The sequence below is a fragment of the Orbicella faveolata genome, unplaced genomic scaffold (assembly GCF_042242905.1).
Source record: "Orbicella faveolata isolate gen_17 unplaced genomic scaffold, um_ofav_v1 contig_25, whole genome shotgun sequence".
NCBI classification, from domain to species: Eukaryota; Metazoa; Cnidaria; class Anthozoa; order Scleractinia; family Merulinidae; genus Orbicella; species Orbicella faveolata.
Window position 1 is genome coordinate 16,155,109 of NW_028301553.1, and position 14,892 is coordinate 16,170,000.

Genomic DNA, 14,892 nt, shown 5'->3' on the forward strand with positions numbered 1-14,892 from the left:
TGCCCCTGATTTGAATGCTGCTCCTGGTCTTTCCCATACGCTTCAGTCCTTTCTAACAGTCTCCCGCCACGTGATCTTTGGGCGCCCCCCCCAAAAAACAAGGTAAACGACATGCAGTGGAACCCCGTTTATACGGTTGCCAATGGGCCATGGAAATTTGACCGCAGTAATGGGGTAGGGTCAAATTTCATGACTTGTGTAAACTGAGTGACGTCTTTTAATCACAATGGCACTTCTAAGAATTCTAAACAACTGTTCATCTATAAGCATCGCAAATGCAGTTATAATTAAAAAAAAAATGAAAATTCAATCAGTCATACAATGTCAACATTGGAAAGATGAACGTAACTGGTTCGAGTGGCCGTATAAACGGGGTAAGATTATATGGGACTAAACAGGTTGGAATTTTAGAGTGTGGCCGTTGGCCGTATGAACGGAGTTTTCTTATTAGAAAATGTATGGGCGTTTCGCCAGGACAAAAAAAAGTAGCCGTAATAACGAGGTGACCATATTAACGAGGTGACCGTAAGGCTGGGTTCCACTGAAAAAAACAAAACAAAAACAAAAACAAAAAGCAAAAGAAAAGAAAAGAAAAGAAAAGAAAAGAAAAGAAAAGAAAATAGAGTAAGCCGACCTGCAGAATTTCTCTGGGCCCTTTGCGTAAGACTTTCATTTTCAGAGTGCTGAGTTGTTCTGAAGATGTCCTGATGGTTTCTCAGCATTGTCAGGGATGCCCGATAGCAGCTCTACTTTCCGAAGAACAGAGTTCACGGACCAATCAAACAATAAATTCGGCACGATTTTCAAGATTCAAAGAAGTCAAGTAGACAATTAGAATTATAGATCAATTTTTTTCCTGGAATTCGGATTTATGAGCTAAGCGTGGGCAATTGATCCTTCAGTGCGTCAGACTCACGCTTCACCGTTGCGTTATTTCACGCGCCGCATCGCGAGGGATTTTCACCCGGGTTGGGAACTCCCATATTAAAAGGTCGGGCATGCTCATCGGAAGATATTAATTAAACCCCCAAAGGATTCTAATGCAGGCGTGGCTTGAGCTTTATTTGACCCCTAAAATATACCACTGTACTTAATACGGAGTAGTCTCGATTACCAGCCGCTGTTCAGGAAGGAGTGGCAATTCCACCGAAATAGAACTCACAATAGATTTTCTTTCAAACTTTACTTGTTGGCTGCTATATCAAGAGAACTTAAAATTTGAAATAAAAGAGGGGGGGGGGGGGGGGTCCCCATATTCGTTTAGGAGCAGGAGGACCTTCAATAAACCCCATAATTCCTGAAATTATCTGCTTTCAGAAACGTTTATATTTGAACCATTCACCTTACGCTTTAAGAGAGCAGAAAATAGAGAGAAAGTTAAGCGAGAAATACAACAATGGATGTATTACATAAGTGTTAAGGAGCAATTTGATGTGCGTTTCATGATAAGGGCACTCATATTTAGTCGACAGGGATACAATATGTTCCAGGCACGCAGTGTTCTGGGGCCATATAATTAGGCTGATTTAGCAAGAAGACGGGAACGTCACTTGACGACGGCGCGCGCAGTACAAATACCCAAATATGGTCAAATTAGAACAGAATCCAGGTTATTCCGCGCGACCTGCAGTCGTCATCTGACGTTCCCGTCCTGTTGCTAAATCAGCCTATTATCTTTTACGAGTGCTAGCCATGCTCTCATTTTCCGTGATAATTTTTCACTCTGCAATAAAAATTGGTCCATATTCACTGTGTAGAAAAAAGGTGATCTCTGTATTCAAACTAAATAAAAAAATCGTTAGGTCCCGGTACTCGTTTCCGAGGAAAAAGCGATGACTTGTCTCTCGCAAGCGAAGCCGTTTAGAAAAAGCCACCATTTTGTATATGCTGTGAATGTGCACGCGCCCCTCAGCGCGCGCTAATGACGCGAAAATCGTGCACAGTAGGGTTGCGCAACGCAATTCTGAGGAATCACCTAAAAAACGGAAAAAAGTGCACCCTAAAAGACACCTAGATAGGTAAATATAATGACGTTTCGTCATGAACACCCTACGTGGGACCAGAATACTTGATTTACACCCCCTGTGCGAGACGACGAACATCCTCGACCTTTTCAAATGAGAGTCCCCTCGGGGATTTTTACGCGAGTCAAATAAAACAGATCAGAGCAAATGTATGGACGGCTTATATCTGCGGAAAACGGTGAACCACACGTTTGTTGACGTGCGTAAAATAACACGACAGAGGAAATCCAGCTTAAGTCGTGGGAGTAGACACGTATTACCTGCTGGCTATTGACAATTTACAATACAAACAGAAGGATGTGCGCAAATCCATCATTAGCGAGATAACTGCTGTAAGACTATTGACAGAAGTTTTTAAAAATTTCCGATTTACTCGATCTTTGACATTTAATAAAATATCTGTGTGATAAAAGAGATGTAGTTTATTGATTTCACTAGGAAGTAATTCCAATTTGCGACGCAAAATTATCTTAAGTTTGGAACACGACATGGGCAAACAAATTTATCATATGTAAATTATACTGTTTATATCTAAGTGACTAAAAGCGTCGGACATGCTTAGATTTGGTATGTATATAATTAATGGTTGAAACACGATCTCAAACCGCCATTCGATCGAAATCGAGGAGGACTGAATTTCAAATGAAGTCTTGAAGAGAAACGTTTTGTCTTTCATAGTAAACGCTCGCTTGATCAAACTTTAAGGTCTGAGTTCTCTTATCTCTTGATTTATCTAAATCAACTGCTGGTAGCTTTATTCTTGGATCCATGTTGACACATGCCTAATAAATTGATGAACAAATCTGTCGAGATATAAAACGTCGTAGCGAAAACGTCAATCACGATTACCAGCTGTAGAGAAAAAGACGTGATTGAAAATCAAAAATCAAAGCTTATGGTATATTTTTAACTTTCAGTACCGAAAGCCTTTCTATTGCACGGTTGACGAGATAGAAAGAGTGTAAATCACTGAATAATCCCATATTCCAACGCAGGACTGTACGTATAAATGGATCAAATTTGCGGTTTTAGTTCTAATTCCACGACGAATCTGCTGCTACCTGTTAGTATTTTAAATGCTCTTCTAAGCGTATTGGCAATCTTCGGCAATGCGATGATACTTCTAGCAATTTACAGGACGCCTGGTTTAAGAACAAACTCTAATTACCTGATCGCATCACTTGCGATCGCCGATTTCTCCGTGGGTTTAATCATGAACCCGCTGTATGCTGTGAAAGCGAGGCTGGTTATCCAGGACAGTTCCCATCCATTGGCGGTAGTGGCAGAAGTAATGACGTTGCAAACTCTTACAGCTACAACGTACAGTCTATGTGGTGTAAGCGTCGATCGATATCTAGCCATTGTAACCGTGTTTCGATACGAAAGTTATGTCACTACTGAAAGATGCTTACGTTTAATTGGTCTCGTATGGATATTCTCTTTCCTTATACCTTTACCGCGTCTGTTTATCACAGATCAGTTCAACGCGCTTCCCACAATGTGGATGGTTTCCTACACTATCGTTTTTATCATCCCTTTATCAGGAATCTCTTTTTGTTATTTTCGCATTTACAGGACGGCCAGGGCACAGGCGCGAAGGATAGCATGTGAACATATTGCGAACCTACGTGAAGCGATCAGAACCCTGAAAAACCGCAAGGCCGCATGGACAGCGGCTGTCGTTATAGGGGCATGCTTTTTAATGTGGCTCCCATCCTGCATTCTGTCTTTTGTTCAATCTCTGACGTCAGACGAGTGTTTAAAAATCCATATTGACTTCATCATGTGGTTCTGGGTAGATACGCTGGCTTTCGCTAGTTCAGCGGTAAATCCCTGGATCTACTTTTTAAGAACAAGAGAATTTAAACAGGCGTTAAAACGAATCTTTCAAAATGGTCCGTGTTGGGGCTGCAATCGCCAGAGCACTAACCCAGGAGGCACTGATGTTGTGCGCACAGAGGAAGTGCAAATTAAGGACAAATTATGTGACAAGGAGAAACAAGCTGCTATGAGATTGCAAAGCTTCTCTTCTGCGTCAGGGCTGGCGTAATTAACTCAAAGTTCAACCCGACACCAGTTCTCAAAACAAGAAAGAGTAACAGAGGAGAGAGAGACAGGTTTTGAGCACTAAAAATTCAATCCCTTGTACATCCCTTTATTCAAATCCAGATCTGAACAGTGGACACTCTATTAACCATGCATCAGTCAGTTCATGGAACAGTTTAAACAACTTTCAGGGTTAACCTCTGTAGCTTTGTTTCTACTTTTAAACGTAAATTAAAATGATGGCGTTTCTAAAAGGTGCGATAAAAGTAGAATATAAGTAAATTAAAAGCAGACACTAAAAATTAATTAAAGATAAAGATTATATAAAAGAAGAAATTGTGGCAATAAAAGCCTAAGATCGACTTGAGGGGAAAGCAGCGAGGAATTAGCCCTTAACTTATGTTGACTTTAAAATTTATATGTATCATTGTCACTGAAAAGCACTCTTTAGGGAGTGTTCGTAAAATTTGTATCCTCGTAGTTGACAGGTGAGCAAAGGTGAGGGCAAGAGACCACCGGTTCGGCGTTCCGAACGTCCCTACTAATGGACGTGATCATCTAAGCTGAGAAAAAGTGCTTTTTTTTATAGGCGCAGCTACAAGCCTTGCATAAGGCCGATGTGCCTGAAATTTGAAGTGATCAATCAGGATTCAGCAGGTGGGAAAAACTGTACTGTCCTGATGTCAACTGCATTGTTAACAAGAAAGGCATTGAAGTCGGGCAACGTTTGTCACTGGAGATGGCATTGAATATTCACGAAAAGAAACTTATAACTCCAAAAACCATATGAGATTGTAAAAAGTGAAGAACATGAAACATTTTGTGTCTCCAAGCTTTTAATTTTTTGCCAAAGTAAGTCACTTGCTATTCAATACAAGGCGTCCTATTTTGAACAAAAAAGTGTCGTTCCTCGTCAAATTAAACCTAGAATTCTCGAGTCAGCATCCAACATAAATCTTGGCGTCTTTGTTTGCTCCTTTGATGTTTGCCGGGCTTCATAACCAGTCCCCTCTATTAACTATGGTTGATTCAATTATCGGAGTAACGAAGTATACACGGCCAAGCGACTCATATCCCTATATGCTTTGCAAGCTTCCCAGACGAGAAGGAAGTTGTCCAATCTGATTGGAGCATCAAGAGAACAGCCTATACAATATAAAATGATTTCATACCCTGTACTCAGGGCGAGCGCAATAAAACATTAAAAGTGAAAGATTTCAATTATTTGGATGGGTTATGGGATAGATCAACGTAATGAGATGAAAATACATGCTTTAGTGCCACATGTCACTTCAGAACACCAAGAAAGATAGTTCAATCACACGAAGGCACAAGCCTTTTAATTCTTTCAGATCCAAATTGAACGTTTATGCTAGTTGGTTAAGCACTTTAAGAACAGTTATGTCATCGCACTGGTTTGTGCTGGTTTAATCAACTTAGTGGTTAATACTTGGCAGATGCAAGCGTGCGTAATACGCTTAATAAGCATTGTACATGCACACCACGTGCACAGTTTTCCAATTGTATTATTTAATTAAAGAGGCTGTGTCAATGTTTATATTTATTTAATATTTGTTTGATTATCATTGCGCTGGACATGGCAAAGAAGCTTTCCAGCTGCAGTAGATGCTCTTCTCTGTATTGCCACGAAACAAAGCTAGTTAACATGACTGATCTAAAGAGGATTCACTGCTATGACGTAGCTCCTTTTACTCTAGTTTCCAATAAACGAGTGCCAACATATTCTATGTCACATAATTGCTAACAATAGATGTGATTCAAACTGCAATAAGGATTCGGATCCATTGGGGAAACACCCGGACCTGTTAACGTTTCAAAATCGCCAGGTATTATAGAACTAGAGATGGTAGAACAACTGCATTGCGCGGGAGAGATATCGCCTATTGCGGCTATAATCCTGGGAATTATCAATTCAGTTTCTGGACTAGCGGCTGTAATCGCATGGGAAATTTCATTGTGCTAATGACTATTATCAAGAGGCCCGTCACTTCGCCAGCCATGTTATTATCTGCTGGCATCTTTATCCGCCATCGATCTCTTCGTCGGCATAGCAGTGAATCCTCTTTAGATCATGTTAACTAACTTTGTTTCGTGGCAATACAGAGAAGAGCATCTACAGCAGCTGGAAAGCTTCTTTGCCATGTCCAGCGCAATGATAATCATGCACACCTTAAGTGTAATGAGCATCGAGCGATACATCGCTGTCATTGACCCTTTGCGCTACTACAGTGTTGTTACAGTAAAGCGAAGCTGCATCTCAATCATAATCGTCTGGGTATTCGGCTTCACGCTCAGTTCCTTTTTCTTTACGCTCGCTAATAAGGACTTGCCAAAACTTTGGATTATCTGCGGGATGCTCACTGAGCTTGTTCCCACGCTGGTTAATTTCTACTGCCGTGGAGAGATTTTCCAAGCAGCGCGCGACCAGTCGAGAAGAATTGCTGTGGCAGAGCGAGCGCGGTGTCCGTTGGGCCATTTTACGAGACGAGGAAGGGACAGTGACTAACACAGAAACAGCTCGTTCAGTGGAGGCTAAAAGGACCAAGAAGACAATTTGGAAGGTTGCCATCGTTGCCGTTGTAGAAGTTGTTCTTTCCATGCCAGTGAGCGTTGTCAGCGTTTTGCAGTTTGCCACGACTGATTTGTGTCGTCGCAGGCAGTACACTTGAGCCTGGATGTGGGCCGAGTTCAAAGCTTCTTTTAAACGAACCCTGTGCTTTCACTGACTTTGGGTTATCCAATCGTCTTCTTCCTGAAAGTTTCAATGACATACAATTCTAGAACTAAGAATTCCTTCTGTTTGCCCTATTGTAGAACAAATTTAAGGAAAGTCAAGACCTCAAATTAAAATTCTCTCAGTACTGAAATTCAAAATGCTTCTGGTATTGCTGGGTTCACCTCTGAATTAAACTTAATGAACCTTTTTGGCTTGGGCGTTTTGTTGCCCCATATCAGACCATGTGCTAATACCCGCGAGAATTCCTGCTTTCAAATATTCAAATAGTCGCCTGTGAATTAATGAATAATTTTTAGATGGATAAAAGTGCAATTCTCTGGAGAATGTCACGGAGCTTTTAGCTTTTTCTCGCTTTTTTTTGTCCTCCACTGCTTTTGCGCATTTGCATGTTTAGCTTTGCTTAACTAATTTTTATCAGAAATTATGATCATTTTGTGTGCCGATGACAGCATTTTTATTCTTTTGTTAAGCCTAAGGTGGTCCTTACACTAAGTACAATCTTATTGGCTTCCTTTGGCTTCCTCACTTTAAACATTGATATTTTGTAAATACTTTTAAATGGCAAAAATAAAACAACCAACCAACCAACCAACCAACCAACCAACCAAACAAAATAATAATAAAGAATAATAAAGATAAAATTTAAATCGCCGTGTCGCGCTCATTTATTTGAATTATTTATTTATTGATGTCAAACACTGCGGATCAAAATTGTTTTGTCGCGTAGTCGAATCCTAAGCTAACGACTGATTCTCTCAAAAGTCAAATTGTACAAAAATCTGCCTTTCCTTTGAGTGCCCTGAAAGCCTCCCTAAAGACTGTTTACTAATTATTCTTCGTTGTATTTTTCCAGTTAACCTGCGTCGCAGAAGGAAATTTACCGGTAAATAACAAGCAATCAGCGGTAGGTAGCGTCTGCAACGAAGGCTGTTTCCAGGCAGCAACGCAGAAAAGTGTTCTGTCGTTAAATATCGTTAATTTCTCATGCCTAGGACTAAATACGTCGGAGAAATTTGAAAACGGACACACAGATCCGCCCCTGGTCCACAGTACCCCGGGGGAATTTAAAAACGCAACAATCACCGGTCATTTTGGATTGGTGTTTGAGAAAATTTCGGTTAGGGAAATCATACCATTATCATGAAGTCATCATTTCCGAAAAGCGCCGTTTTCAAGATGTTTTCCTTCTGCACGAAAACGAAAAGCCGCGTTTTCAAATTCCTCCGGTTTGAAGAACGTCTACGAAAAGCTCTGTTTTCTTGACGGATCAGTGTGGACGGTAGGCCTAACCGTAGAAATAAAGCTGCCCTTTTAAATTTCTGGGGGGTAGTGTGGACGTACTACGCGTAATGTTTAGGTGTAGCATCATGAATAATGCTTTTAGCTACCCTTTGAATTGTCTCCTCGATAATTATGTTACAAAAACAGCAATGAGACGCATAGGAGCCCCACCTAAGCCAGTGAAGCTTCTAAAAAAGGTGTAACTAATGCAAACCTATATGTCTCTGGTCATCATGCACTCAACTTGTTCCTCTCACTAATGCACAGATGCAAAATTTCACAGCCACTATATATGAATTTTAGTAAGTTCGTATTAAATGTTTCGAAAGAGCTACCGAGGAAATCAGTTTAAGCAAGAAATACCCGCCTATTCGTCTATTTCGTCGTCTTGATTCGGTACTGCACTGTACGGTGAGTCAAGTTCACCGCTATCTTCGTGTCGTCCAGACCACTGGAAGCCAAGAAATAACAACGTGATCAATGCTAGGAAGGCAGCAAACAGTCTGTACGATGCGCGCATCCCTACAGCTCCGATCAGCAATCCACCAAGTATTGTTCCACCCCCGGTTCCTACTCCCACAAACAGGCCGTTCAGGATTCCTGAGAAAATAAAGTGGGGAAAGGTAGCATTCCTGTTTAATCCGAAAAATCGACGGAGCTAGCAGGCCAGTTTATTCCATCAGTACTGATAAATACATTGCTCATGGCTAGTCTGACGCAATGCTTTCTTTTTGTCCTGGCCAAGAGACTCTTAAGAGCGCTTTCTGCTTGGCAAACTCGTTGAGCATCGTACTCAAAGCCCCGTTCGCTAACAAAATGATGGTAGCATAATTCGCCTTATATCGTACAAGGATTCCCAACCGCACAGATTCAAGGGAATGTTGCTCAACCAGTTTACCAAGCAGAAAGGTCTCTGAAGAGTCCCTTGGCCGGGACGAAACGAGAGCACTGAGGCAGCCTAACTACCAAGAATGTATTATCACAAGTAACTGTCAAATTTTACCGTCAATACTGATTAATTAATCCTCCTCGGATGAGATTAAAGTCCAGATTACAGATTGTCCTCCAATGTTGTAGCTCTCGGGTGGAGCAATGCGCTACATTGTAAAGTACATTGTCTAAGAACTGTATCAGTTAAAAAAGGATTCGAACCCGGACTTCAATCGCGATCCGCGTCCGGAGTGAGACATTCAGGCAAGTCTACGTGCCATAAATTGAGTGTTATACTTTGTAATACTAATATTAGACTTGCTGAAGACCGTATGTGTCTCCACAGCAATGACAGAAAGCTAACGTGATTTACTAGAGTTTTAAGGTAGTGAAAAAGCCCAGCTGTAACTCTTTTGTAAAATGTTCAGTCCCAGATATGTTTTTTCTATAGTCCGAGTGGTTTGCGAAAGTCTTTAATAAATCATATGCAATAGTTGAACAATACAACGTGAGCGAAAAACCGAAAATGAATGACCGAGTGCTTGAGAGCAGGTTGGGCACAAGTAGTTTCAATGAGGTTTTTCTAAAAATCATCGCGTGTCACCCCAGCTATAATTAAACCTTCAAACAAATTAAATCTGCCTCACAGATTTTTCGCAAAATATGAACATGTCAATAGCTCAAAAGCGGAACATGAATAAAACTAAGAGATCCGTTCACAAATTGCTTATTTATATTCCATATGAAAGGGATGATTATCAAACATCTTCTAAACAAATAATAATTTCTTTGATGTATAAAAAGGAAGTCTTATTTACCTTGTCCTGCAGCTCCTAAACCAAGCGGAGATGCCATCGCTCCAACATACGCCACACATGCCGTCCAGAAAACAGCAAACACCCCGCCGATGATTACATAAAACACAATCGCGACCCACGGGCTTTGAGCGAATGAAAAGCCAATAAACAGTACTATATACAATACAAGGCCGGCAGCGATTGTAATAATGTACCCCAACCGCTCCAGTGCAAAGTTTGCGACAAAATAAGACAGCGCGCTCAGAACGAAGTGTAAAGCTGCAGCAAGGCCAACCTCGAAGGAGCTTGCTTTAAGGTCATCGAGGAACCACGAGTTGAAGTCACTCTGAAATCCATCGCTTATTCCAAGAGAAATCGCTGCAAACCAGAAGGAAAATTTTACGCGAGAATTAAACAGTTCCCTGATTGCGGATAAGGATTGTTTTGGCCCCTCGCAGTAAACGATTTTCACGGAGAATAGGAAGACAATCGTGGCCACCATAAAACCGGCGAAGAAGTAGAAGGCGATGTAATAATTTTTGCGTATCTCGCCGCAGTATTGGCGTGTATAGTGATTAATGACCAGGCCAACAGTTAAATTAGTTACCACCATTCCTACAGAGCCCCAGAAGCGTAACCGACCGTATGATTTCCTCTCATTGCCTAGGAAGTCCACTGTGCACCCGTCCAGGAGTGGGTGAAGAATGGAGCCAAACAGTTCTCCAATGATAACAAGCACAAGAAGGATATAAAATATATCCAAAAGCTCGCCATTGTCGACTTGAATGAAATATTTTTCTTTGTCTGGAGTACCTGTGGACGCTAACGCCGTTTGTACCCTGCTGCTTAAAGGGCCGGTTTTCTGTTGTGAGTCCACGAGGCTATTCCTCTTCGTGACAAGATGAGATTCATTGCCAACGGTTGCAACGCACACTTGATGACTCGGGCGAACCACTAGAATTAACATGTTCTTAATCAGCCAAGCAGTTGCACCGAGTAGGAGAATTGCTTTTCTTCTCTTGTACTTGTCGGCGAGGATTCCCCAAAATGGTGCTCCTATTGCTTGGCAAAGAGGACGTATTCCAACAAGAAGCCCTGTTTGGGCGGCGGACAAACCTAACTGCTTGAAATACAGCGGTAAAAACGTCATCAAGCAACCGAACGCGCCATAAGAAGCGAAGAACAAAACCTTGTAGTGAAAGAACTGGACCGTGCATCCGAATATTTTTAAACGTTCAAGGAAGCTTGGCTTTTCTTTCTGTTCCTCCTCAGAACTTGCCTTCTTCTGAGACTCATCTTCCATTTTGGTCTGTTTATTTTTGTTTCTTCGCTGGCTGACCTGGATCGCGTAAGCTGTGGCGTTTATGGGTTATTCCTTCTCAATTAATTCAGCTGACAAACTTGTAAATCGAGCGAAAATTGTGTACACGAAACACAAAAGAAAATGCTAATTTACCCGTCAAAGAGACAGACTTTTTGAATATATTTCCACGTGAAATATCAATTGTATATTCACGATGCTCATATAGGGTTGTTATTTGTATTCTGAAGTCTAAATCCCATTGTTAACTCAGGATATGGATAGATTAAAAGACTACAGCTTAATTCTATCTAAGAGCGAGGATTAATCTGTAAATTAATCGAAAAGTTTCACAGTTGGTTGAAAAGTCAGGTTTTTTATTCATACAGTTATTTATTATTGATTAAAAGGATTGTCTAGTGGCAAGAGAAGACGATGTGCTCATACCATTGGTAGAATGAGCTGGATGTATTTAAACAATCTCATTTATTTTTTATTTATTTATTTACTTATTTATTTGTTTATCTCGGTGAGAAACCAATCAGCTGACCATTATCAGCTGTTATATAAATATTAATGCATGAAAAGTTTGGGTATATGCATGATGAAAAACTCCAATAATTAAACAACAATAAAAACGTTAACGTAATTACCACCATATCATAAAAGCTACGATAAAAACTGAACTACATCATGCCGCAAATATGATAATTGCACTCTTGATGTTTAAGTTATTTAATTCGTTCTATGAGACTCGCCAGCGGGGAATCATAGTAGTTGTATACATCATCGTGGACTGGATATTTGTTTTGATGAATACAGTTACCATGATTCCCTGCAGGCATATTTCATAGAGTGAATAGACCATTTTTGCTATGATAAAATTCAGCTTTGCAGCGAGGCTTCAAGGGCACAAACGAAGGAAATTCAATGACCACATTTATTCATTTCTTTTGTTTGTCTTTAACAAAGCTCGAGCTTGCTAACATGAACACAACCACTGCTCGTGATGTCATTAGGTTGCTTCTTGGACTTTTAACTGAGTTTCCAGACTCTTTTTGGCTCATATTTTTACAATCGTTGTAAGGTTATGTACACATTGTAACGCTGAATTTAATAGTCCCGGGAATAATCCAACCAACTTTCAATTCGTAGACAACAACGTAACCAACTTATCTTGGCTGCTCCCGCGTAGGTGTAAAGACTTGCGTTTCTTTGTTTCTCTAAAACGTTATTTCCCAATGGTTCAATCTTCTTATTGGATACATATTTAAAAATATTTCAAGTTGAAGCTTATACAGGTTGAAAAAAGCATTTCTTTTTTCCGTTTCTGCACAAACAGAAATTTAGGCAACCGTTTCGAGAACTTGGGTTTACTTTGCGTTTCAGTTTCTGCATGCGGAGTGCAGTTTTACGCGCATGCCTAAAATTATTGATTCGATAGGAAGATGAAACTTTGTGCTTCAGCCACTTCCATGTAATTACTTCTGCGCCAAAACAAAGAGCCGCCCTCCTTAAAGTCTATTGACTAGTTCATAATGTGTCGGCTGACTCGATGCAAGGAAACCATACCTAACCTCAGCAAGTTGTGTGTTTTATGAGTGTCCGCGAAGGTTAAAAGTAACAGTTATCACATTGCATGTTACTGAAACTGACCCCAAAATGAAGATGATGGTTCTACCCAGGATCAATGAGTTACACACGGCTACTTGTGGGGAGGAGGCATGGGGGTGAGGAGAAAAGGAAAGGACGCAGAGCGATCTAACAGGGTGTTTTGTATGAATATCTGACATGAACAAATCCATCGCGTTGTGGGATTTAACAAATATCGGCTAAATGGGTCCAAAGCACCTTGAACAGGATCCATAGCTTATGCCGCATACCTGCAGAATGTTGAATAAACTTTATTTGAAAACATTGCATAATCACTAGGGGCATGCGTTAAAAGTGCCACAGCACAAATCACTTAGCAAAATTGCAGACATCGTTTAAAAATTACTTTAAAAATTAAGGTAAAAGAAACGGACTGATTTTTACAACATTCCACAATGTAATTAGTAGTCGCCAGTTTTTCGAATAGTGACCTCAATAGACTTGATGCCAACTCTTTCTCCACGATTGATTTTATAAACCTCCAGAGTGAGACCAAAGCTAGGCATCAATCGTTTCGTGAACTCGGCTGTCTTCAGGAAGCCTCCGCCATGCGTAGTAAAACACGAGCCCCATGGCTTGTCCAGCTTGAGAGTGAAGACAAACTGATCAGGGTAAAAGCTTGCGACTTGATTAGGAGTTACCTTATTAAAACTTGTCTTTTTTGTCAGAGTTTCCCCAGGCGTGGCTTCAATTCCATAGCAGGGGTAGTTTTTGGCATAATTTCCTCTGTCTGGTGCTTCAAATCCAATGAAATTGATTCCGTCCGATACACCATATATGATATCGCTGTCAAATATTTGCCCAATGCTGGCGTCATTGGCTACTGTTATTTTAACGGTCAGCGGAGTTGCATCTAGCAAGACACCAGCTTCCACCAAGGAAACTTTTAAAAGAGCCGCGTCTTTTGTCAAGCCTGCGTTGAATGTTATCTGGTCAGCGGATGTGATATGATAGACATTGACGAAAGAGGCGTGTGTCTGAAGCCACAGAGGCGTCATGTAAAACTCTTTATATATCTCCTGTTTGTGTTAAATAAAGTGTTTCATGTTAATTGGTTTGCATGTCTATGAAAGCAGTTACAGCCGGAACAAAGTACGCGAAGCGCACCCCTCATTCTTGCATTAACGAATTGATTCGGCTCTACAAACACCAACAGTCTAAATTATAACCCGGATAGAGGACCCGAGTGAAAACGAGCCAAGGTTGATGTGGATTCCTCTCTAAATCAGTTTTAATTCATTTATTTTATTTATTTAACTAATATCACAGAGTCCGGTTTGAAGTGACATCAGTATCATGAACTTTCAATTTTAAGTAGATTAATTGACACCTATCAGTCAAAAGACCTGCTGTACAATACGGTGTGCTGAGGACCCAGAGAAAAAAAAAGAAACGTTAATTTACCTTATAAGGATAATCACTGTACCCATGTCCTTCTTTAGATCCATAATCCCACGGGTGAGTGTATCTATCAGCGTCGTTCAGTTCACAGAGCAAGTCTTCAAAGCGGAAATTGATGCTCTTACACCGCGGGTCAGCGGTACATTCGACCAAACAGTCTCCTAAACTATCTGTGCTTCCGTTCGATATCACGTGACCAGTCAGGTGACTTCCTTTTACGGAGTGTACAGGTTTGCTGCACTGTTTAGACGAGCTTGTTGTGATCAATATCACGAGTAAACATATCAAACCCACCATCGTAGTTCGTCTCATATTAACCTGGCAAAATAGCAAAATAAATTCAATGTTATTTTGGCTACTTAAGACCTTTACCTTCTTCGCCCATTGTCAATACTATTAGCTAAAGCATTTATTTAAAGCTCGGTGACATTTAATTGAAAATTGTTAAATGAGCTCGAGAGCCGCTAAAAACTGTTTTGGAGCTAGAGTTTAAGATGGATAGCTAAAGACGGTTATGTATGATACTACAGTGGACTCCCCATAACTCGAACCTTCAAGGGAAATTGAAAAAGTTTGGAGTTATCGGGAGTTGAGATCAAATGACCGGAAATAAGGAAAAAAACGGTGTTTAATGTTTTTCTTTTCATGCAATGTACATTTTAATCAAACTTAATCGCAGAATGGAGAAGTCGAGTGAAAATA

At 40.6% G+C, this 14,892-nt stretch overlaps 3 protein-coding genes and 1 pseudogene across 5 annotated transcripts in view; 2 read left to right on the forward strand and 2 right to left on the reverse strand.

Annotated features, from left to right (window-relative positions):
• Nucleotides 1-2,856: 2,856 nt before the first annotated feature.
• LOC110069500 (histamine H2 receptor-like) lies at nucleotides 2,857-5,626 on the forward strand. The gene has a single exon (XM_020777031.2). The coding sequence runs from the start codon at nucleotides 3,034-3,036 to the stop codon at nucleotides 4,072-4,074; it is 1,041 nt and encodes a 346-aa protein (XP_020632690.2). The 5' UTR covers nucleotides 2,857-3,033; the 3' UTR covers nucleotides 4,075-5,626.
• LOC110068711 (major facilitator superfamily domain-containing protein 6-like) lies at nucleotides 4,889-11,460 on the reverse strand. The gene is made up of 3 exons (XM_020776108.2): nucleotides 9,858-11,460; nucleotides 8,477-8,709; nucleotides 4,889-6,843 (listed from the first exon to the last, which is right to left on the reverse strand). Exons 1-2 carry the CDS (start codon nucleotides 11,137-11,139, stop codon nucleotides 8,477-8,479), a joined length of 1,515 nt encoding a protein of 504 aa, XP_020631767.2. The 5' UTR covers nucleotides 11,140-11,460; the 3' UTR covers nucleotides 4,889-6,843.
• LOC149109153 (trace amine-associated receptor 9-like) lies at nucleotides 5,935-6,817 on the forward strand (annotated as a pseudogene).
• A 602-nt stretch (nucleotides 11,461-12,062) lies between the features above and the next one.
• The window catches only part of LOC110069277 (uncharacterized), a 9,205-nt gene continuing 6,375 nt past the window's right edge, over nucleotides 12,063-14,892 (reverse strand). For all 3 annotated transcript variants that reach the window (XM_020776778.2, XM_089293503.1, XM_089293504.1), the window contains 2 exons: nucleotides 14,194-14,508; nucleotides 12,063-13,808 (listed from right to left, as the gene is read on the reverse strand). In XM_020776778.2, the coding sequence (XP_020632437.2) occupies nucleotides 13,191-13,808; nucleotides 14,194-14,502 (927 nt within the window). In that variant the 5' untranslated portion in view covers nucleotides 14,503-14,508 and the 3' untranslated portion in view covers nucleotides 12,063-13,190. The remainder of the gene's footprint in view (nucleotides 13,809-14,193; nucleotides 14,509-14,892) is intronic.